General features: G+C 39.6%; 1 protein-coding gene across 6 annotated transcripts in view; it reads right to left on the reverse strand.

Moving 5' to 3' along the window:
* The window catches only part of CCDC85A (coiled-coil domain containing 85A), a 203,251-nt gene that overhangs the window by 31,380 nt on the left and 153,836 nt on the right, over positions 1-18,035 (reverse strand). For 5 of the 6 annotated variants that reach the window (XM_060026567.1, XM_060026566.1, XM_060026565.1 and 2 more), the window contains exon 3: positions 16,926-17,002. The exons of the other annotated variant lie outside the window; for it this stretch is intronic. In XM_060026567.1, coding sequence (XP_059882550.1) covers positions 16,926-17,002 — 77 coding nt within the window. The remainder of the gene's footprint in view (positions 1-16,925; positions 17,003-18,035) is intronic. 6 annotated transcript variants of the gene reach the window in all.

Genomic DNA, 18,035 nt, shown 5'->3' on the forward strand with positions numbered 1-18,035 from the left:
AAAGCACCACCAATCATACGGTTGCTTAGATCAAAATCCAAGGATCATCCTTGAGTCCTCCCTGGGCTGCCATGCACTGCACAGTCTCTGTAAACAGTTCTTCCTGGGGTTGTCGGTACCCAACCGGTGAAGCCATATGCGGTCTCTTTCCCTTATATTCCACATCTAATCTGTCATAAAGCACTTCCAGCTCTACTCCAATATAGAGCGTTGTGAATCCATATCTCCTCACCATTTCCACCCCTAGTTCAAGCTACCATCAGCCCTCTCAGTCTACCAAAGTAGCTCCCTATTGGGTGTCCTTATGTCCCCTCTCCCTGCCTCTACTATTTTTTTTTTTTTTTTTTTTTTTTTTTGCGGTACGCGGGCTTCTCACTGTTGTGGCCTCTCCCGTGGCGGAGTACAGGCTCCGGACGCGCAGGCTCAGCGGCCATGGCTCACGGGCCCAGCCGCTCCGCGGCATGTGGGATCTTCCCGGACCAGGGCACGAACCCGCGTCCCCTGCATCGGCAGGCGGACTCTCAACCACTGCGCCACCAGGGAAGCCCCCTGCCTCTACTATCTTTAGTCTGGTTTCAACCCAATATTCGCAGAGACCTTTGGGAAATGTAAATAGATACTATCATACCCTCACCCAATTCCTCCAATGGCTTTCCATCAACTCAGACGCCAAGTCCACACGCTCGACCTTGGTCAACAAAGCCCACAGAGTCTGTGTCCTGCCCGTCTCTGACTTCACATCCTGTTACTCTCTGTCTCACTCATTCTGTTCCAGCCACTCTAACCTTCTAGCTCCTGTTTCCTCAAACACACCTATCTCATTCCTACCTAAGGCTTTTGTCTTTGCTGTTCTCACTTCTTGCAATGCTCTATCCTAGCCATAATCTTTTCCTTCCTTCGGGTCTCTTTAGATTTCACATCCACAGAGAGGCTTTTTCTAACTCCATGTAAAATACCCCCTCACCCCAGTCACTGTACAATTCTGTACCCTGCTTTTGTTTTGTTAACAGTGATTATCACTTCCCAATAATATGTATTTATGGTTTTAAAAGAATAATCCACCTACTAAGATGTAAGCTGCATGAATTTCTTATTCAGGGCTGTATCCCCATTGTCTAAAACAGTATCTCTATATAAGGGATGCTCAAAAAATACTTGAGGGGTAAAATATTGAATGAATGGTCAATACAAGTCATCAGCCTTACATGACCTATAGAAATCCCATTCCCTATTTGTTAGGGGTTGTTTTGGTTACATTAAGAAAAGCAGAGAAAGCCCACTAGTCACTCATCATTGAATGAATATCCCTGTACTGATGGAACAATAAATGTCAACATCTCTCATTCCAAAAAGCGAGGTTACTGCTTTTGTCTAGCCTCTATGAGATTCTGGGAATAAAAGACAGAATAATTGAGGGACTTCCCTGGTGGTCCAGTGGTAAAGAATCCACCTTACAATTCAGGGGACGTGGGTTCCATCCCTCGTCAGGAAACTAAGATCCCACATGCCGCGAGGCAACTAAGCCCACACGCCACAACTACTGAGCTCGCACACCTCAACTAGAGAGCCTGCATGCCACAAACTACAGAGCCCCATGTGCTCTGGAGCCTGCATGCCACAACTAGAGAGAGAAAACCCGCAAGCCACAACTAGAGAGAAGCCCATGTGCTACAACTAAGACCCGACGCAGCCAAAAAAAAAAAAAGAATGACTGAAATATAAAAGTTTCACCTCATCCCTCCATACAAATTTTGACCACAGCTAACGCCACAAAGTCTGCCTAGTTAAAAAATTTTCTCTCTCCTGAAGTCTCTGGTTGAAGAACTTAAGAGGAATAAAAGGGCCAAAATTCTGAGATCATCACTAAATAAAGGACTTGGCTGAGGTTGAAAATGCACAGCTAAATTTTTCTGAAAAGTGACATTATGAAGCTTTAAGAAAGGCAAATCTTAAAAAAATATTATTAAGTTAGAATTTTTACAGTAGTATCATCCTGGAAAACAATCAGGTCTACCAGTAGTAATAAGTTTTCCAAGGCTGGCTAGAGCTGTTTTTAGAAAAAAGAAGGAAATAATATTTTGCTAACCCACAAGACTGATGACCCAGGGACTAATGAGCTCCATAATCAACTCACTGCCTGACCCCTCAGCAAGTCACTTGTCCTCAGTGCTAAACGGGAGAGGCCTATCAATTAGCTCCCTGTGGTGGCTGTGAAGGGGGACTAAGAAACCTGATTGCAAAGCACTCTGAAAACACTGAACACTATAGAGACAGGCTTGCTAATAGCCAGGTTGCCACCAGTCACCATCTAAGCATTGCGAATGCCCTTGGCTTCTCCCTCTTGGCTCTTCTGATATCAATCGATTGCTCCTGGTGACAAAGACAAAAAGACAAGTGAGGATTCTTCTCACCTGCCTAGTCCTCTCACTCACTTCTCACTTCCTGATCCACAGGAAACATGCCGGAGACTTGAACTGGCCTCAGTGTTCCTGTTGCTTCCAAAGCAACTTGCAGAGCCCCTATGAAGGAAGAGACGCTGTACAAACGGCCAACTGAAGGCCTTTCTTTTCTTTTCTTTCCTTTCCTTTCCAGGTACACACAGACCACAAGTAAAACCACATATTTAACAAAGATGATGAGAGAGGAGAAGATGAATATGAAGGACTTGAAAACACAGAATTCACTTAATTCTTATCAGTGATCTCCCTATTTCTTATTCTTTCATGAAATGCCCTCACTTAAGGGAAAAGGGAGATTAATTGATTTCTGACCTCCTCCCAAGCCAGACATGGTTTTCCTCATTCATTGATAAAACACTGATTTAGAATTTTGCTTGTCTGTGAGGGACTGTATAGAAATTCACGTTCTTCCCAAGCCACCAGCTGTACGGTATCTATTTTAAAGACAAGCCTGCCCCATGTTGCCTTCCCAGCAATTTCTTGAAGGTATGCAAGAATAGCCAGGACACAAAAGCAATATAATCACTCGCTCACTAAAGTACAGATTCAGTCACCATACACATGCGTTTCAGAAAAGTACAAATTTCCTATCTGTTAGCACCACAATTGTCCTTCCTGTATGGGAGGACTTGCCTTTTCAAGTCAAATGCAAGCATGTGGATCCCCAGCAAAATCATTCCAAAGCTAAGTGGTTTGCTAGGAAAGAATACCTTTATCTCTTGCTCAACTACTCCTCTGGTTCAACTGCAGCACTTTTCAAATACCAGATACTGATTACTCAGGGCAGGTTTGGGGATGATAAGACAAAGGAACTTAAACCAATGAAAAAATAAATAATACTTTTTGAGAAGAGTATTTTCATACAATAAATTCTCTATGGACAAATGCAAATTTATGTAACAATATGAGACCAATTTTTTTAAAATAATATTAACAGATAACCCAAGCAATTGACACATAAATATTTTTAGTGTAGGACAAGGGTCAGCAAACTACTGCCAGAGTTAAATCCAGCCTCTTTCTCCTGTGTTATAAACAAAGTTTTATCAGAACACAGCCAAGCCCATCCATTTAGACTCTGCATTTGTTTTCAGCTGTTTTGGTGCCACAGTGACAGACGTGTAGTTGCAACACACCATATGGCTCACAAACTTGAAAATGTTTACTATCTGCCCCTTTACTAAAAAAGGACCAAACCCTGGTTTAGAAGATAACAAGGTCACTGCAGATTGGAATAGTCTGGGAAGTTTCTAGAGAAGGAGGCAAGCAGCTTAAAGAGAAACTACAATTGAACCAGAAGATAAGTGATAAGTGGACAAATATTTTTTCCTGAGTAACTATTTATCTACAGACTAGAAATGTCCTTAAGATTGAGAAAAGGATGAGATCTTCCTATGCTGAGAAAATCATTATTAGAGTGATGAAACTCAGTGAACAGCAAAACAGATGGACTAGAAAATACACTGGGTTTCTTGCCTAATTCCCATTCACACCCCAATGATACCACACCAGAGGTTTGTCGTGGATGGAGGTGGTGGTGATGGTGCTGGTCGTGGTGTTTTCAAAGCTAACTTGCTTCAAGAGAAACATACTTGCCACGTGACAAGTTTCAGCAAAATGGGAAGAATGCTAGACTAGTGGGAACAGAAAATCTGGACACAAACCTTGCCTCTGCCCATTAGTGCACACACTCTCACCTGCAATAGAGATAATCATAGGGACCAAGGTCAGAATGGGAATCAGTATCCCAAGATGGACTCAGTGTTGGTCCAATACCCAGGCCCTCAGCTGACTCTCAGGCTGTGGTTAGTGCTTGTGACCTAAACAAGCCTCCAGGGCAGAATGGGTGATTCAACCATCACATCCTGTGCCCTGAGGCAGACCCAGCTGCAAGGGTCACAGATTTTTCTAAATCATCCATCCTGCTGTGGTCCAAGCTGTTTCTCACAGAAAGAAAGGTCCATTTTAGGTTACAACCTCATCATTTAAAAGAAGAAAGAACATATACAAATAAAAGAATTAGACACTATCCTTTTCATGACCTATAATGGGGTCTCTCCTGGAGCCCTAAAGACTTTTAAGATTCTGAACAAACGCTTAAAACCAGTAGGATTGATGCCTTCAAACAGAATTACCATAAAGATACATCTAAAATAAAAAGCACAGTTTAATAAGGCAATAAGGTATTAAAAATCAATGTGATAACAAAATCGAACATTTTCTACTGGTTTAAAGACTAGTTAAGGTCTACTGACTCACAAATTACTCTGGCATCATTTACAGCCCTGAAGCCCTGAGAAACCACCTAGAATCCAGAGATGTCTTATCACATTCTGGTAACTGACTCTGAAGAACCTTGTCAACATCAAGATCCTGAGCAGGGCGCTTATTTTAAGTGAAAACCATTGGAAGGGCAGCTGCCCTTACCCGCTCTCATGCCCACTTTGATCTTGTTCTCAAGTGTCCAAGGCTCAATATAACTGGTTTCCCTAACCAAGAGAATCCTCTTTAATAAAACGAATGCTGTGAGGCCACAGAAGCCACCTTCTTTAAAAATTACCATTTAGTAGAGGGTCCAGTCTTACATGGACCTCTCCAAAGTCCTTTTCAATTGGCAATGAATGTGAGGGGCCATCACTAACTACCTTACCATTTGCGGAAGTCATCAACAAACGCATGTGAGTTTCTCTGGTTAAGGAATTGTGCATTAAAATAGGAGTGAGATGAGAACAGGGGTTGAAAAGTGAATGGAATTTGTCCCAAACAATATAACAGATTTCCAAACGCAGTTGCTAAAGTCCCCTCCGTCTAACTCTGTCGGAAAGAAAGCATTCAAGTTCTAACTAGCTTCTGTGAACTTCCGGCACTCAATACATGCCTGGCATCCAAAAGGATGAAGACCCATCATTCCCACACAATTTATTTGCGATCAGATTTACTGGAGTTGTGATTTATTTCTGAGTGTGTATTTTATGTTTTACTTTTATGATATTTCTGTAGTTAGGGTTATTAAATTTCCTAGCATATGAAAATGTTTAAATAAAAAAATTCTTTTTGACATTAAGACACACCAGTCTTGAATGGCAAAAACAGCTGAAATATTTTGACTATTAAAAAGCCTTTCTTAGAGCCAGCTTTTATGTAAGTCCAGGATGGCTCCCATCTCCGCCTGGGTTTATTAGTTTTTTGTTATCTGTCAAACATTAGAACTTCTGCTTCACATGTTGTTCTGTTGCAAATGAGAGGCATCTTAGGTCAAGAAAAGACAGTATCAAATTCCTTTATTTGCTATACTATATTTACATCAGATTTACATTTCCTCCATGATCCTTACATTTTTGTATCTAATCTTCTTTCTAATAAACTGCTAAGAGCAATAGCTGGATGAATAAAACTACCAAAATACTAATTAGTCCAAGGGTTTTAAAGCAAGGTTAGCTGTCTCCTTGTGTTTTATTTTTCTCTTTTTTAAAAAAATAATAATTCAAAAGTTGCTTCTACTCCTCCAAACTATATTACACAAGTTACAAAAATCTGAAAGAGGATAAAAATTCTGAAAGAGGGCTCGATGATCCGTGTGCCTCAACTAAGCACTCCTGAGATCACAAGTATCTGAGATGAGTGGATTTTTGTGAGATATCGAAAAGTTTGAGGACAAGACGTTCTCCCAAAGGAAAGAACTAGACCAGGGAGAGACACTTGAAACAAGGATAATGAAACACTTTCAGAAGGGAGGAACGATCTTTGAATAGGCTGTCCCTTCACTACTAGTACCTCTTCCTTCCCACCTGTGATTCTGGGCTTCACACTAGGACCCTGTGGTAAGAAGTACTTTTTCTATAGGCTTTGGGCCTGGAACAAGGTGGATTGCAAGCAGGAGTTGGGGAATTTTCTCAGCCCAGGGAATGTTGGGAGACCTGATCATAGGAGCCTTGGGGAAGGGCCAGGACCTCACTATAGCAGCCAAAGTCAGGACCAGACTATGGAGGCCAGGGAAACCTGTACACTCGAGGAGGGAGCAGCTCCCAAAGGCAGGCTCCCAGGGGCTGAGTGCACAGATCCCATCCCCGCACCCAACCTGTGCTGGCCTGGCCTGAGCAAACAGTCTACCGTGACTTTCAGGAATGCCACATTTACACGTGTGGGTGGGTTGTTTTTTCCAAGTACCCGATTGCTTAGCAATACAGAAACTATGTTGTAGAATTTCTAGATTAAGCTCTAAAATAACCCTAAATCTACTAAGAATTATTTACCCAGCCAGTAAAGGTCCTTAAGTCGTAAAACAATTAAGGGGAAGCCTGTCATTTATTTCATACGCTCTCTTTCTTCATCCTGCTTCTCTACCCATGCTTTAATTAGCTTCGTGTGTCAACACGACACCAGTTTATACAGGCTCCGTGGCACACGATCTAAAAGATAATAAAGAAAAGTTCCACGTGAACTGTAAAAGTGACACTGATAACTGTCTCGCGATGGACCTCCTAGCATTTTTCTTTCATTTTCTACGACAACCACAGAATCTAAAGAAAGGCCCGGTCCACTTCTTGCTGGCTTTTATTTCAGGTGCTTTAGTCTACAGTCTACAGTTGTCTACAACAAATAAGTTTCCTTCGAAAGAACATTGCCTTCTTTCTGTGGATCCCAGTATAGCTGCCATTTGATCCATATGGAGGGAGTCGTGTTATTCTCCTCAGTCTAGTCACGCTGCAAAAGACTAATATCTGGTATCTCGTATCTCTGTCATCTCTTTTTCACAGTAATCTATTTTGGCTTCTTTCATAAGTGAATTCCTGAAAAGTATGTTACATTTTAAAATAAAGAATATACGTTGTTTTGGTATAAATTAGAGGTAAGTAAAAGTTGATTTTCTAACATTTCCTATATTGATGATCTCTTTCATCATAATTTTAAAAACTTTGTGAAATAACATTCTCCATTTATTATATGAAATCCTTTGAAATCTTTTTTAAGACTTTATTTATTTATGGCTGCGTCAGGTCTTTAGTTGCGGCACGCGGGATCTTCATTGAGGCATGCGGCATCTTTCATTGCGGCGCACGGACTTCTCTCTAGTTGTGGCGTGTGGGTTTTCTCTTCTCTGGTTGTGGCGTGCAGGCTCCAGGGTGCATGGGCTCTGTAGTTGTGGCGGTCAGGTTCCAGAGCGCATGGGCTCTGTAGTTTGTGGTATGCGGGCTCTCTCACTGAGGCGCGCGAGCTCAGTAGTTGCGACCCGCGGGCTTAGTTGCCCCGCAGCATGTGGGACCTTAGTTCCCTGACCAGGGATCGAACCCATGTCCCCTGCATTGTAAGGCGGATTCTTTATCACTGGACCACTAGGGAAGTCCCCCTTTGAAATATTTTTAACAGTGATTTGTAAAAAACGTTTACATTGGTTTATGTGCTTAGAGAATATCTTAAGTTCTGGGGATCTTTATCATTGGTACCAACTTTGAAAAGGCATTTCTTTCTCAAATGATAATACCTAATAGGTAATACTGAATTTTTAAAAAGTAATAGGACCATTCACACTTTCGGGCTCCCTTTGAAATACTGTGTTCACAAACTAGGTGTAGACTACAGCGCTCAACGATGCTTGTGGAGTACCACGGAGACCATGGCAGATCCAAGAGCCCGTGCTCGCCAGGTGATGAGTGACACCCATGCATACTTCCCGAGGGCTCCTCTTGATCACTGGAGAGGACCAACTCAATCTACACTGCGTTTCTCTATCTGTCCTCGACTACAGACCCCTTCATTCTGGGACTTGGTAACTTTGCATGGGTATAAGACAGACACACACGCTTTTACTTATCCTTGGGCTCAGAATGTTCAGGGCTGAAAGAAACCACACTTCCCAATGAAGACACAGAGGCCTTTGTATCTGCCCAGAGAGAAATCCATAAGGATTCATTACACTCATCTTGGTTGTTTTAAAATGTGTATATTGTTCAGGAAAACTAGCGCCTTTATGTTCATTACATATAATTTTATATAAATAAGGGGACTGCACATTATCTCTCAAAATATACATAGCTAACGCTGCCCAGACTAGTAGGTGAGCCCCATTACATGCATACTTGATATGATATGAGCCTCAAAGATTTACACATAAGACTGTACGTTACTTAAATTTAATAGCTGTCTGATGAAATTTTATTAACTTTAGAACACAACGAGGAAGAATAACCCACAATGACATAACTACACACTAAATACACACCTGTAAATAAAAGATCCAATATGCTGCCAACCTGTAGTTTTAGGGAACTTTATATCAAAATTAAAAGGGGCACACCTCTTTTGTGTATACATTACACATATACAACAAACTTTCTCTGGATAAAGAGTCATGGATTCGCAGAGCTGAGCAGAACCTTCCACCTCGCCTTTGACAATCCTCTTTTCTAGTCAAGACATTTACGGTTCACAGAGGTTAGCGTATCATCCTGGTCCAGCAGCTCTTTAGACCAAGTCCTAGTTCTTGTAATTCCCATTCAGTGCTTGTTCTAGCATATTCACAGTGACTCCTTTAATTACTTGATTGTTAACAGAGTCCACAGTCACGGCTGACCATGTCTCAGCTTTCTAAAAATGACTTAGTTATGTTTTGCTTAGTTTTCACACAATGATAGCTTTTTAAGTATCATTTAGGAAAGTCTCAAATCACTTAGAAATTTGTTTACTTAAACTGTCTTACTTTGTCAAAGAATTAATTATTTGCCTACACTACATTTATTATCTATATTGTATTTATACTTAGGCAATATCTAGGCATTGACTATATTACATTTATACTTGCCTACTTTACATTTTGATATAGGTAACTATCAGTTATTAAGAGGCACCAGTTTTAATTTTTATTGTGTTATAAATGTGATCCTTCTCCTCAGGCTACAGCGAAGAAAGAAACTAGACGTTTAGACCCTTACATGAAAAATGCCTAAACCCCACTGTAGGAAAGATTTGAACCAGAAAGAAGAGGAGGACAGCACAGTTCAGATGCCTCTTTTCCATCAGTCAGAGAGGTAGTGACCTCCAACGGGAAATGGAGACCAAAGTGAGACTGTGCTCCAACGGGAGTCTCTGCACCTTTACAAGTGTCAACTAAGCCAGGTTTTCATCATTTTCATTTTTTGATATCCATATTTCAAGAGTATTTACATTTAGTTTGCTTAATTTAATCCCCAAGTCAAACATTACACAGTACTTTCCACCACTTTCTCTGAGACTGTTTTCTTACCCTTAGAAAAAGCAAGAAAAGGGAAGACTGTTTCATCTTTACCTCATAAAACATTTTTGACTCCACTTTGGATTAAAAAAATAATGAGAGCCATTTCTACAGGACAAGGCAACATTAATTTCTCTTGTAGTTCCATCCCAAATTTTCCCCAAATATTCCTCCATATTGCTTCCCATTCAAATACCTATGATTCTAGTTGATACTACTACACAGCAAAACTTTGTGCTAAGAGAGTCCCATTGTTTTTGGTGACAAATTCTGCCAAGGACAGGTAGCAAAAATGCTACTATTTTTTATGGCTACTACAAATCAAAACAACATTTTTTAAAATATGCCCTAGTGGTAGAATTACTAACATACCAGTATAGCTATAAAAAGGCAACACTGTTAAATATGAATTATTGATACCACAGTCCCTAACAGTGGAGTACCTTTTAAATTCAATAATTCTATTAATAAGTTTAATAAGTAGTATAGCTATGTTGCTTGTTGCATTTCTATTTCACCTATTTTCCCTCATGAGAAATAAGATTTCTCATCATGTAGCAGATTCTCAAACAAGAATCCTTAAGCATGAGGGGGTGACAGAAGAATGTTGCAAATCCCTTCACTCTGAGAGACTCCATGTTGCTTTAGACATTTTTGCTGTGAGCTTTACTCTCTTTGATATTTTCTCTGATAGATTTTCGCTTTTCCCTTAATCCAGTCTCCATGTATTTAGGTTCTCCAGCATGACTTTCCCCATCAACTTACTTCCCATATCTGTCTCTTTTATTCCAATACACCCACACCACTTGTGTAGTACCCATCTCCTTTGAAAACTCTATACAGAAAAAGCTTTTTTCCTTTTCTTTAATTATATAAATCATGGTGATTTAGAGAAAATTGTAATCCACAAGCACTATTTCTCTGGTGGAGTCCATTTTTTCCCCAAATATGGCTCTAGCAGCAACCAACCCTTAATGGATGTAACTAATTTCTTCTATCAGTAGCATCCAGCTTCTACTCAGGTTGTGCAACATAATTAGAGTTGCTATCCATGAAAAACTTTTTTGTGCAAGTTGCCCCTCATGAGTGCCACAAAGGTAATTTCCATGCAAATAACAACTGAAGGATACCACCATTCGCTCTTAGCGTCCTCGAAAGCACTACTCTGTGTCTGCTTTTGTGCTATAGTTACTGAATTTTTCTTCCAGAGCAGTTCCAACCGTAGAAGAGCCATATATTTATGACCCGATAAGGCAAAAATGACTTGCAAAACATAAAGTCAGAAAATGTGGAAAGGAGAAAGAGTGACACAATAGATAAATACTTCACAGCAAAACAGGAAAAGCATAGGAGGGAAATCTACATCTCAGAGAGAAACGACCCTCCCCGCCCCCCCCCCCCATCTCTGCCCAGCACGCCGGCAATCTGCATAAGCACACAGGTGAGGGAGCTTTTCCGAGATGAGATGCTGGACCTGGGGTGTGTTGCCATGGAAGTGAGGGGCTCGATTTCTTCAGCTCCTGGGTACCCTCCCTCAGCACTTCTGGCAATGGTGACAGCTTCTTTCCTTTGTTCAGGAACTGCTCTGAAAACGGCTCTGTCTCTTTCCCAGTGCACTGAAAGACTGCATTGTTGAGGCCACCTTGCAACCGAATTACACGAGAGGGAGATTTTTCATTTCCACTCCTAAAATTAGACTCTTGTGTGTGTGCCAGCACAACAGACAGAGAAACACTTGCTGAAAAGGGCCCACTCAGTGGTGCTCCAAGTTGCCAGTGCCTTTCTAACACATTTGCTGAACCCACAGCACAGGGCAGGCATAGGACACCAGGCACCTACGCTGATGCTGGAAAACTTGCTCTAAAACCCTGGTCTCAGGAGGTGGGTGGTTTGTTCTGGAGAGGGCCTCTGAGGCATAAAGGACACACAGTGCTTTCCAAGCAGATGTTGGTGCCAGAGTATGACAGGAAAAGACAGGTTTCCCAGTAAGACTTGTAGCAAATGTACTTAATTGGCTTTGGATTTACAGCAAACTGCTTGCTTCTTGTCTTTAGCCCTCTCCATAAAGCAAACTCCAAACTCAAAACAAGATAGGTGAAAATAGCTTTAAAAATATTAGTTTTTACCTTATGGGTGTATCTGAAAAGTAACTGATGTCTTCAAAGGATAGTATTATTTATAATAAAATCATCAGATATTCTTCACTATCCACTTTAAGATATTTTCTCCTTGAACAGACTGCATTGCAGACATAGCACATAAACATATTGGCTAGGTCTGGATTAAAAACACCTTTGTGACCATCAAGAAAGGGACAATGGAATGAGCAGAGAGATCCAAGCAAGGGTTTTGAATTTAGGCTAAAATATCAAATGTCACTGGGAAACGCCTTGAAAACCACTACCGTATCTATGTTTCCCTACCCACCTACCTCCAAATCATCTGAACGGAAAGACCTTCTCTGACCACATTCTGTTAAGTATGAATTTTTCATGCAGATATGGGTCTGTGGGTTTGTACAATAAAACTTTATGATTCTGAAGTATCTGGGAAACACGTCAGGGAGGAGAAGGCTCTAAAATGCATTTTTCTTTCATTTACGATACCGCGGCTTGAAGAACAATACTTCCCTTAAAAGCAGGAATAGAATAAACGTCTAACAAATCTTAGATGGCTAAGCAGATCCAATGTTAATTTTTAAGATAAGGGTTAAAAAAACAATTTGACAATGAGATAAAAATAGATTTAGCAGCTTAATTCCAGTGAAGTAAGTTAATGGTATGAAATGACTGATGGAGGGCACTGTGTGTACACTAGAAGGAACACTGAATAGGCCTGTGTCTTAGCCTGGGTCTGTCTGTAATCAGCTGTCTGCCCAGGACTATACTCCCAGACTCTGTGAACCTTATATGCCTTTTCTAAGGGAGGGGATTGTCCACCAATCTCATATGTCAGGTTCTAGTCAGATTTGAAAATTAATGCCTTTTTATCCAGAGCAAGCTTGTGTTTATGTGTAAATATACCTGAGATAGAAATGTTGCTTAAATTTGATATGAAATTCCTTTACAACTACAACTTTACACCATCTCAGGTCTGTAATTTATAAATGCTTACTTATGACGTTGTGGGTGACTTTACCTCACTGGATTTGAAAGTTAACAAAATTTCATAGCTAGCAGCTACATTTATTTAAGTAACACACAATCTTCATTTAGGGTTCATATTGTATTAAATATGTACACAGTGGAGCTGACAGACCACTCTGAGCAGTTTTAGCATTACAGGTATATATTATGAGAGGGTAGATGCAATCGTGTGAAATATTTTTAAATGTAATCTGTAAAAAATGTTCATGTTAGTTTATGTGTTCAAGGAAGATAATATCCCAGGTCCAGGTTATCTTTAGTGATCACTTATACCAACTTTCAAAAAAGCATCTTCAAGGTTAATCCTTGTTGTCTCATATGGCAGGATTTCCTTCTTTTTCAAAAGGCTGAATAATGATCCATTATATGTTTATGCCACATTTTCATTATCTATACATCTGTTGATGTACCTTTAAAGTTGCTTCCACATCTTGGCTATGGTTAACAGTGCTGCAATAGACACAGGAGTTTCAATGTCTTTTTGAGATCCTGATTGCAGTTCTTCTGGGTGACTATCTGGAAGTGGGATTGCTGGATCCAACGGCAATATTATGGCAAGAGAAATAAGCCAGCCACAGAAGGACAAATACCCCATGATTCCACTTATATAATATGAGGTGTCTGACACAGTCAAACTCACAGAAGCCAAGAGCAGAGTGGTGGTCGCCAGGGGCTAGGAGAGGGGCAGGGGGAGATGGGGAGTCACTAATCAGCACGTATAAACTTTCCGTTACGCGAGATGAGTAAGTTCTGGAGATCGGAAGTACGACATCATGCCTGTAGATAACAATACTGTATTAAACGCTTAAAAATCTGTTAAGAGGGTAGACCTCATGTTGTCTTCCTCGCAAAATAAAAACACAAGTAAAAAGGCATTTTCTTTTCAAATAATACCTAGCAAATAATACTGCATTTTCTGAAATTAATGAGACTGTTTGACTTTAAGACACCTTTGAAATATTGCTTTTCCTAACTGACGTACAGCGTAGCTCAGTGATCCTTGGAGGATGTTGCAAAGGCTGCGGCAGAGCCGAGAGCTCTGTGCTTACTAGGTGCTGATCGGCCGTGGCCTCCACATTGACATTTCATCCATGCCTTCTGTGAGCTCCTCTTCCCCACCAGACAGAACCAAACTCAATCTTCACTGCACTTTCCTATCTATTTTCTAAAAAAAAACCCTTCTTTCTGGGACCTGGTAACTTCGCATGGGTATAAGACTGGACCCAAGCTTTAATTACACTTAGGCCTATGAAATACAAGAGCTGGGAGGAACCTTGTCATTTACACATCAAGAAATGGAAGCCTTTGCACCTAACCAGAAGGATATCCACAAGCATTTATGACACTCATCCTGTTTATCTTTAAATATGTATTTCTAGAGCAAAGTTGTGACTTTCTGTTCATTATACACAGTTTTATATAAGGAATGAAAGTAAGCATTAAGGAAATTTCTTGATCCAGGAAGAGGTTTTATGTAATTAGTCTAAATACTAAACTAACAGCAAAGGACCTGCTACAGATATCACAAAAGATATCTGATATACTTGGAATTCCAATTGCCAACTATATTCTTATTACTGTTTATCCAAAGACAGTGGACATATTTTTATAAACTTGGGAGTAAAAAAATAATACCTTCTAATCAAGGCACCGTGAACAAGCTCTTATAATTGGATATCAAGTGTTCAGATACTGAAACTAATTTATGCAAGGATGTCAACTTGTCACATTGAACTGACCTTGCAAATCAGCTCACATCATGCAGTCATAAATCCTTTCTGCAGGGAAATCTCACAATTATTTGTTTTAGTACCAATAAACATCTAAGAATAAACTACATATGTCTTTGTGCTAGTCGGCCCAAGTCTCAGAGTTCCACGAGGATTCACCTGACATGATTCCCACTGCTCTAAGGTCCATTTACTGTTTTCCATCCTCAGATCTCACCTACTGTCCCTGTTCATTTCAGTTGTGTTTATACAATACAAGTAGTTGCAAATTGTGGTTCTATCATATCTCTTAGCTATAAACGAAGGCAATGCTCTCAAATACAGAAATTTAACAGAAATAATGTTTATGAACTGAGATAGATATTCGTTGCATAAGTCCAATAGCATATTTCAAACAACAGATTTTCTTTGCATGAAAGTGCTTTGGACACGTAAAGAGCTGTTTAATTCTAAAACATTGTTTTTCCATTTTATCATCACTGAAATCAGCAAGAATTGGACATGGTATAATTGACAACATTTTTTTCTTTCTGAATAGTACACATGATAATGGTGCTTCTCACATCAATAACATCTTAAGTTCAATAAAACATGGTCTTTCTTAGCCATTTCTTGTGGGGAAAAACAACAACAACAATCATCTTAGATAAAAAATAGCAATGCATTTAAAATTATACGCATTTTGGAGAAAATAGTTTAATTTGGAAAGCGGTTTAATCTCTTCTACTCTTAACTACGCAAGCATTTAAATATGCACACACATATCAAGTATAGTTGAGGACTCTTCTGATTTCCCTGGACTCTTCTGATTTCCCTTCAAGGCCTCTAACACTCACTTTCACAGAGTTTTAAAAATCAATCTTATAATTATTTTTGTGCCTCTTTTTCAGTAAGACAGCACACATGCACTCATTCAATACTCGGTATGAGTTTCAATTCTCACTCAGAGAAAAACCAAGAAACATTATCTCTTTTTTCCCTCTTTCTTGTCACTTACATTCCCAGTTGCCCGAGAGATGGTATAACCGTATATAAAATAATTACATCTTTTAGGTTTCTTGGAACAGAGACGTTAGATGTTGTCCGTTAAGGGTATTAGCACAGTTATACTCTGAATCCAATATAAAAGGGAAAACGGCAAAGAAATTTAAAAAATGAAAAGTGTAGAAGAGCACAGGAAAATACTCTACCAGTAGTATTTTATTTCATAATGCAAACAATCCTTTCTGTCATCATGAGCATTGACATATGCACAGTTTGAGAAGGGTGAGAAATAGACTAATTTCATTTAATCTCGTGATTTCTATCTGGATGGCTGGCCAGTGGAAGAAAGAGAGAGGCATTCCCACATGCAGTACCTGACAGCTCAAATCATCATCAGTGGGCAAAACTAGTTTAAAAGTGAAACGAGATTAAAAAGACCTAAAATATCTTTCCAAAGCCTTTGCATTAATTAAGTCTTTGTAGTAATGTTTATATGTCTTCTCCTGAATTATAAACAGTCTTTGTCTTGACATTTAAACTGTTTACTAAGCTGTTTGAGGTTTAATTTTCTCTTAGTCACTTATGAAATAGAAATAGTCACCAGAATGTAGAAAGAACACTAGCGACTAAATGCTGAGAAGACTCCTTTTTATGACATATTAAAAGACATTACCGTTTACCCGGCTGTCAAGGAAACCAAGCTAGAATGAGTAGATTTGTTCAACTCTTCAACAAAACATTTCCCAAGAACCACGACCTCAACCAACATCATTCTCACCAAGGTATCAGCCCGTGGAAAAAGTTTTTACAGTAAAACATATGGCAAGGCGTTAAATCCCAGAAATAGTGCCATTCTACATTCATCGGGGAAAAAAAATGAAGCCCCAAAGTAAAAACTGTCAATTACTGTGATTGCTTTGTTGCACTGAAAGAGTTCAATTACATCACAAAGAATTTTAGAAAGTACTCATTTAATTAAAATATGAACTCTTCAAGCTACCTGCAGCTTTCCCTAGCTCATAAAGGAGCACATTTTCCATTTAAATAAGAGTCCGTTCCCTATATTCACCAACAACATGCATGACGGATGTGAGCAGTACCATCAAAGCACTTTCTACTTCTCTTCATTTTCTCTTTCTTCTTCCTTTCAAAATGATTTTACATTCATGTTTTAGACATCTGTGCCCTTTAGTATCACACTTAAGAATCCGGACAGTATGATGGGTAAGGGGTTGATTACGGAAAGTAATCACGCTCTACGTTGATGAATGGCTGTTGACAAAATGATTTCTATCATGTAACTGAGACTTTAAATTCCACATAAAATGCTACAACTCAAATGACACTGACTAGCTATGAGCTTCTGGAAGTCACCCACCTGGGGCAGCATGCGATTTTCCTCCTCCAGCTGTCTTACTCTTGCCTCCAGCTGCCTAACATAGGACAAGGTTGATTCTAAAATTGAAAAGAAAGAACTCACATTATACACACAGGTCTTGTTTGGTACACTGTCAGGATGTTTCTGGCTCCATTTATTCAAATCAGGTAGTGACTACTTAATCTGATATTTAGAAAAAAAGATTTCTCCCCAGAAGAACAATAACAGAAGCCATTAAAACCATAAGCAGTCTGAACAACTGCACCGTGTTAAGGAGAATCAGAGAAATTTACAGGTGGTTAAGCCTGCAGGTGTCTGCACAGCATGCAGCCTTCAGAACATTAGACACGTTGAAGACAGTTATTCCCTCTTTTCTGCTTAGTTTGCGTATGTATTTTAAGCTTTCCCACACACAAGACTTCTTGTAACATTCATTATAACAGAGAAATTACAAGGTCTTTTTAAAAAATAGAAAATAAGAAGATATGTAAAATATCCAGCTCCCTTCATTTTCTCAATAAACTTCAAGTCTTAAGAGCAACATTTTGTTTTTCTCACAAATCTATAGATAGTAGGACTGTACCTAGAGAACAGCTACAAAGGGGCTAAATAATGTTAGTCTGAATTTTGACTTTGGCCGAGCATGACAGAGACTCAAGCTTTTCCCTTTTTAGGTAAACCAGGGCAGACTTGAAATTTGTTGTTTTCATTTCTTCAACAAGCTCAGGCGTGTGCCGACAGCTCCGAATCAGCATCATGCTTAGTATCTGTTCCACAGCAAAACTCTCGATTTTATAGCTTTACATTATGAAAAAGTTCACACGTGGAGTTTTCATTTTGAGGAACCATCTGACAGAGTCCCTTCTTCATTAAATCCAAAATAATCAACTGCACAGCATCATACTGCAACATAGTTGCAATTCATTCATTACCCAAGAGCAAACATATTTCAGGTATAGTGATATGTACATGACCAAAGAATCCCTGCAGAGCATATTTCCACAGTTAATTTTAAAGCAGCAGATCATGTGCATGTTCCTCAGCCTCAAAAACACAAAACAGCAAGAGGCAAGGCCAAGAGGGTAGTGCATTTCAGAAGGAAACATTTGG

The sequence above is a fragment of the Delphinus delphis genome, chromosome 12 (assembly GCF_949987515.2).
Source record: "Delphinus delphis chromosome 12, mDelDel1.2, whole genome shotgun sequence".
Taxonomy (NCBI): Eukaryota; Metazoa; Chordata; class Mammalia; order Artiodactyla; family Delphinidae; genus Delphinus; species Delphinus delphis.